Here is a 7,055-nt window from a genome sequence, read left to right as displayed (position 1 = left end):
CAGCCTGAAGATGACGAATGAGACTTTGTCGAAACGTCGCCAAGACACTTCCAATTTGACGCGGAGAAAACCCGAATAACCAAAGATCTACATACATACATACATACATACATACATACATACATACATACATATATATTATAATTTGGCTGCAGGATCAAAGAGCCCTCATGTTAGGGGCGGGGTTGAAAACCAAGAGGGCGGCCGAAAAAAGCTTTCGAAACGCCGTGGCACCGTTGACACACAATCCGACAACCACAACGGGCCTGTCAACTGTGTTCCCGCGATGGAGAAATCCAAACAAAAGGCATTTTTAGCCATTTCTACATGGCTGGGCAGATAAATTCCTGGGGTTGGAACGGGCGAAAAAGGGAAAAAAAGGGACTGAAGCAAAAGCAGAAGAGAGCTGGAAGGGACCTTGGAGGTCACCTAGTCCAGCCCCCTGCTCAAGCAGGAGACCCTGACAGAATCATAGAATAACAGAGTTGGGAGGAATCTTGGAGGTCATCTAGTCCAACCCCCTGCTCAGGTAGGAGACCCTTACAGAATAACAGAGCTGGAAGGGATCTTGGAGGTCATCGTCCAACCCCCTGCTCAAGCAGGAGTTCCTGACAGAATAACAGAGCTGGAAGGGATCTTGGAGGTCATCTAGTTCAGCCCCCTGCTCAGGCAGGAGACCCTGACCGAATAACAGAGCTGGAAGGGACCTTGGAGGTCATCTAGTCCAGCCCCCTGCTAAGGCAGGAGATCCTGACACAATGACAGAGCTGCGAGGGACCTTGAAGGTCATCTAGTCGAACCCCCTACTCAGGGAAAAGACCCTCACAGAATAACAGAGCTGGAAGTAACATTGGAAGTCATCTAGTCCAACCCCCTGCTCAGGCAGGAGATCCTGGCACAATAACAGAGCTGGAAGGGACCTCGGAGGTCATCTAGTCCAACCCCCTGCTCAAGCAGGAGACCCTGACAGAATCACAGAGCTGGAAGTGACATTGGAGGTCATCTAGTCCAACCCCCTGCTCAGGCAGGAGACCCTGGCACAATAACAGAGCTGGAAGGGACCTCGGAGGTCATCTAGTCCAACCCCCTGCTCAGGCAGGAGACCCTGGCAGAATAACAGAGTTGGGAGGGACCTTGGAGGTCATCTAGTCCAACCCCCTGCTCAAGCAGGAGACCCTGACAGAATCACAGAATGAGATTTGGAAGGGACTTTGGCGGTCATCTAGTCCAAACCCACCCACCCCGCTCCAGAAGGAGAGCCTCTACCATTTCAGACAACCGACTGTCCAGTCTCTTCTAAAAAAAAAAAAACCTGTCGCAATGAAGCACCCACAACGTCCGCCGTTCCACCGGATAATTATCCACCCATTTTTCACTCTCCCTTTCACTGTGTTAATTGTCCTTTTAGCAAGGACATTATTTGAACAGTTCCAATTGTCCTCTCAACGGTTAACCGGCTTCCTTCGTGAACCAGCTGTTGTACAAGTCCTTATTGCACAAGCCTGTGTTAACACTGCCAGCTTCAGTAAACACATATTCACACACTAAACACACCTTTGTGAGTCAAGGACAAGCTTTGCATTGGATGGACAATTTGCATCACCCCGAAACACTCTGTCTCCGATGTCAAATTGTGTCACTAGAAGCAGGGGTAGGCAACCTTGACTCTTTGATGACTTGTGGATTTCACTACCCAGAATTCCTGAAACAGCCATGCCGGCTCAAGAATTCTGGGAGTTGAAGTTCACCCATCTTAAGAGTTACCAAGGTTGAGAAACACCAGCCTAGACCTTTCTTTATGCATGGACTTCAATTCCCTGTATCCTTTGCAATGACCGTGCTGGCTGAGGAATTCTGGGAGTTGAAGTCCACCAACCACAAAAGGGCCGAGTTGGAAGAGCCCTGTCTTAAAGCGTCCTGGCTGAGGAATTCTGGGAGTTGAAGTCCACCAGTCATAAAAGGGCCCAGTTGGAAGACCCCCCCCCCGTCTTAAAGCGTCCTGGCTGAGGAATTCTGGGAGTTATTAGTCCACCTGTCATAAAAGGGCCCAGTTTGAACACCCATCTAAAAGCGTCCTGGCTGAGGAATTCTGGGAGTTGAAGTCCACCAGTCACAAAAGGGCCCAGTTGGAAGACCCCCCCGTCTTAAAGCGTCCTGACTGAGGAATTCTGGGAGTCGAAGTCCACCTGTCATAAAAGGACCCAGTTTGAAGAACCCCGTCTTAAAAGCATCCTGGCTGAGGAATTCTGGGAGTTATAGTCCACCTGTCATAAAAGGGCCCAGTTTGAACACCTCTCTTAAAAGCATCCTGGCTGAGGAATTCTGGGAGTCGAAGTCCACCAGCCATAAAAGGGCCAAGTTGAAAGAGCCCTGTCTTAAAGCGTCCTGACTGAGGAATTCTGGGAGTTGAAGTCCAAGAGTCATAAAAGGGCTCAGTTTGAATACCCGTCTTAAAGCATCCTGGTTGAGGAATTCTGGGAGTTGAAGTCCACCTGTCATAAAAGGACCCACTTTGAACAGCCCTGTCTTAAAGCGTCCTGGCTGAGGAATTCTGGGAATTGAAGTCCACCAGCCATAAAAGGGCCAAGTTGGAAGAGCCCTGTCTTAAAGCGTCCTGACTGAGGAATTCTGGGAGTTGAAGTCCAAGAGTCATAAAAGGGCTCAGTTTGAATACCCGTCTTAAAGCATCCTGGTTGAGGAATTCTGGGAGTTGAAGTCCACCTGTCATAAAAGGACCCACTTTGAACAGCCCTGTCTTAAAGCGTCCTGGCTGAGGAATTCTGGGAGTTGTAGTCCACTTGTCATAAAAGGACCCACTTTGAACAGCCCTGTCTTAAAGCGTCCTGGCTGAGGAATTCTGGGAGTTGAAGTCCACCTGTCATAAAAGGACCCACTTTAAACAGCCCTGTCTTAAAGCGTCCTGGCTGAGGAATTCTGGGAGTTGTAGTCCACCTGTCATAAAAGGACCCACTTTGAACAGCCCTGTCTTAAAGCGTCCTGGCTGAGGAATTCTGGGAATTGAAGTCCACCAGCCATAAAAGGGCCAAGTTGGAAGAGCCCTGTCTTAAAGCGTCCTGACTGAGGAATTCTGGGAGTTGAAGTCCACCAGTCATAAAAGGGCTCAGTTTGAATACCCGTCTTAAAGCATCCTGGCTGAGGAATTCTGGGAATTGAAGTCCACCAGCCATAAAAGGGCCAAGTTGGAAGAGCCCTGTCTTAAAGCGTCCTGGCTGAGGAATTCTGGGAGTTGAAGTCCACAAATCATCAAAGAGGCAAGGTTGCCTAACCCTTGCACTAGAGCAAGGGCATCACTCCGCAAACAATGGAAACCACCCTCGGCCTGGGTGGAAATTAACTTGAATCCCAGAGAGTCCAGCTTCATTCCAATTCTCCTTGCATACAGGGCTGGCTGGGAATGATGGGAGTTGAAGTCCACCCGGGTTCTTCTTCTATATAAGGCTGGCTAGGAAATCCTGGGAGTGGAAGCCCACTTAGCTTCCCGGTCCAGGCATGGCTGGCTGGGATATATGGGAGTTGAAGTCCGCCCGGCTTCCCCTTACATGCAGGGCTGGCTGGGAAGCCTGGGAGTTGTAGTCCAGCCCACATCCCCTTGCACGAAGGACTGGCTGGGAAGGATGGGAGTCGACGTTCAGCCCTCTCAGAGCAGGCGGGATGGGGGAATTCTGGGAGTTGAGGCTCAGCTGGCGTCCCCTTGCACAAAGGGCTGGCTGGGAAGGATGGGAGTTGAGGTTCACCCCTCTGAAAGCCTGCTGGCTGGGAATTACGACAGTTGAAGCCCAACCGGCTTCCCGTGGCATGTAGGGCTGGCTGGGGAGCCTGGGAGTTGTAGTCCACCCCAACATCACCTTGCCTAGATGGCTGGCGGGGAAGCCTGGCAGTCGTAGTCCAGCCCACGTCCCCTTGCACGAAGGGCTGGCTGGGAGTGATGGGAGTTGAAGTCCACCCCTCTGAACGGATGCTGGATGGGGGAACTCTGGGAGTTGAAATCCAGCCCTTTTAAAGCATGCTGGCTGGGAATTCTGGGAGTTGGAGTCCTCCCCTCTTAAGGCACGCTGGCTGGGAACTCTGGGAGTCGGAGTCCCCCCTCTTAAGGCACACTGGCTGGGAACTCTGGGAGTTAGAGTCCTCCCCTCTTAAGGCATGCTGGCTGGGAACTCTGGGATTCCGAATCCTCCCCCCTTAAAATATGCTAGCTGGGGATTCTGGGAGTTGGAGTCCTCCCCTCTTAAAGCATGCCGGCTGGGGGATTCTGGGAGTGGAAATCCCGCCTTCATAAAGCATGCCGGCTGGGGGATTCTGGGAGTTGAAGTCCTCCCCTCTTAAAGCATGTTGGATACGGGATTCTGGGAGTGGAAATCCCCCCTATTAAAGCATGCTGGCTGGGGGATTCTGGGAGTGGACATCCTCCCCTCTTAAAGCATGCCTGCTGGGGGATTCTGGGAGTTGAGGTGCATCCCTCTTAAGGCATGCTGGCTGGGAACTCTGGGATTCCGAATCCTCCCCTCTTAAAGCATGCTAGCTGGGGGATTCTGGGAGTTGGAGTCCTCCCCTCTTAAGGCACGCCGGCTGGGAACTCTGGGAATTGGAGATCTCCCCTCTTAAAGCATCCTGGCTGGGATCTGTGGGATTCGGACTCCTCCCCTCTTAAGGCATGCTGGCTGGAACTCTGGGAGTTGGAGTCCTCCCCTCTTAAAGCATGCCGGCTGAGAACTCTGGGAATTGGAGTCCTCCCCCACGGATCCCTTCGGCAGAGCCTGCCCTGCAGGGACGGCGTTGGACCACCAAGGCCCTCCCTCCTCCCCCCCCCGGGCGCCTCCCCCACCCCAGAAACCAGGGCCCGCCGGGCGTTGGCGTCCCCCCCACCCCCTGCCCCGCACCTGCACGCCGGGGAAGGCGGCCTTGAGCAGGAAGTACATCTGCCGGTTGGAGAGCAGGTCGCCGCTGGTCAACTGCTCCTCCGCCCCCTCGCGGGTCTTGCCCTTGGCCCGGGCGTGGAGCTGGTTGCCTTCGCGGACCCGACGCACTTCCAGGCCGCCGCGGACGGCCGCCGCCACCGAGGCCGCCAGCAGCTCCCGCAGGTCGACTAGGCCGCCGCCGCCGGCCGCCGGCGCGGGAGGCCCGCCCAGCAGGAAGGAGGCGAAGCGGCCGGCCAGGAAGCCCGAGTAGAGGTGGTAGAGGACGCCCAGGCCCAGCAGGCAGAAGACGGCCACGCCGAGCGGCGAGAGGCGGATGCCCATCGGCGCCATGGCCGGCCAGGCCCAGGCAAGCGCCGGACGCTTCGCTTTTTGGCTTCTTCTTTTTCCCCCTCAGCGCGAAGCCATAGCGCCTCAGGGCCGCAAGGACGGCGCGCGCGGGCACGTCGTGACGCCACTTCCGGTCCTTCCTGCGGGCCCTCCGGGGACCCACCTTTCTTTTTTTTTTCCTCAGAGCGGAGCCATGACGCGCCGGAAATGCCACGACGCGGGCACCTCATGACGCAACTTCCGGCCTTTGAGGGACCCAAGCTTCGTTTTTGTTTTTTTTTTGTATTTTTTTTTTAAATTTTTTCCCCTCAGCGCGGAACCATAGCACCTCAGGGCCGCAAGGACGGCGCGCGCGGGCACGTCGTGACGCCACTTCCGGTCCTTCTTTATGTGGGCCTTTCGGGGACCCACCTTTCTTTTTTTCTTTCTCCCTCAGAACGGAGCCATGACGCGCCGGAAATGCCACGATACGGGCACCTCATGACGCAACTTCCGGTCTTTGAGGGACCCAAGTTTCCTTTTTTTTTTTTTTCATTTTTTTCCCCCTCAGCGCGGAGCCATAGAGCCTCCGGGCCGGAAGGATGGCGCGCGAGCGCACGTCGTGACGCCACTTCCGGTCCTTCCTGCGGGCCTTGCGGGGACCCACCTTTCTTTTTTTCTTCTTCCCTCAGAACGGAGCCATGACGCGCCGGAAATGCCACGATACGGGCACCTCATTACGCAACTTCCGACCTTTGAGGGACCCAAGCTTCCTTTTTTTTTTTTTATTTTTTTTTCCCCCTCAGCGCGGAACCATAGCGCCTCAGGGCCGGAAGGACGGCGCGCGCGGGCACGTCGTGACGCCACTTCCGGTCCTTCCTGCGGTCCTTTCGGGGACCCACCTTTCTTTTTTTCTTTTTCCCTCAGAGCGGAGCCATGACGCGCCGGAAATGCCACGATACGGGCACCTCATGACGCAACTTCCGCCTTTGAGGGACCCAAGCTTCGGGTTTTTTGTTTTTTTTTTTTTTTTATTTTCCCTCAGCGCGGAACCATAGCGCCTCAGGGCCGCAATGACGGTGCGCGAGCGGCATGTCGTGACGCCACTTCCGGTCCTTCATGTGGGCCTTTCGGGGACCCACCTTTCTTTTTCTTTTTCCCTCAGAGCGGAGCCATGACGCCAGGGAAATGCCACGACACGGGCACCTCATGACGCAACTTCCGGTCTTTGAGGGACCCAAGCTTCGTTGTTTTTTTTTTTTTCATTTTTTTCCTCATAGCGAGGCATGACGCGCCGGAAATGTCACCACACGGGCACTCATGACGCAACTTCCGGTCTTTCAAGGACCCAAGCTTCCTTTTTTTTTTTTTTTTCATTTTTTTTTCCTCCTCAACCATAGCGCCTCAGGGCCGCATTGACGACGCGCGCGGGCACGTCGTGACGTCACTTCCGGTCGTTCTTCCTGTGGGCCTTTCGGATACCCACGTTTCTTTTTTTTTCCCGTCCCCCCCTCAGAGCGGAGTCATGACGCGCGGAAATGCCATCCCACGGGCACCTCATGACGCAATTTCCGGTCCTTGAGGGACCCAAGCTTTTTTTTTTTTTTTCATTTTTTTCCCCCTCAGCGCGGAGCCGTGCGCCCCCCCCCGCTCAAGGCCGCATTTTCGGCGCGCGCGGGCACGTTGTGACGCAGCTTCCGGTCCTTCACCGTGCCTTTCGGGTAGCCAAGTTTTTTTTTTTCCCTCAGCGCAGAGCCAGGACGCGCCTCAGTGCTACATTTCCTGCACGCCCAAACGTCACTTCCGGCGCTC

The 7,055-nt window shown here is 54.7% G+C and overlaps 1 protein-coding gene across 1 annotated transcript in view; it reads right to left on the bottom strand.

Moving 5' to 3' along the window:
- BPNT2 (3'(2'), 5'-bisphosphate nucleotidase 2) overlaps positions 1-5,777 on the bottom strand; it is a 16,672-nt gene extending 10,895 nt beyond the window's left edge. Inside the window, exon 1 of the mRNA XM_039368783.1 lies at positions 4,899-5,777. Within this exon, the coding sequence (XP_039224717.1) occupies positions 4,899-5,267 (369 nt within the window). The 5' untranslated portion in view covers positions 5,268-5,777. The remainder of the gene's footprint in view (positions 1-4,898) is intronic.
- Positions 5,778-7,055: the final 1,278 nt, after the last annotated feature.

The sequence above is a fragment of the Crotalus tigris genome, unplaced genomic scaffold (assembly GCF_016545835.1).
Source record: "Crotalus tigris isolate CLP2741 ecotype Arizona unplaced genomic scaffold, ASM1654583v1 scf7180000020932.1150333, whole genome shotgun sequence".
Lineage (NCBI taxonomy): Eukaryota > Metazoa > Chordata > Lepidosauria > Squamata > Viperidae > Crotalus > Crotalus tigris.
The sequence above is the reverse complement of the archived record's forward strand: the minus strand, read 5'-3'. Positions and strand labels throughout refer to the sequence as shown.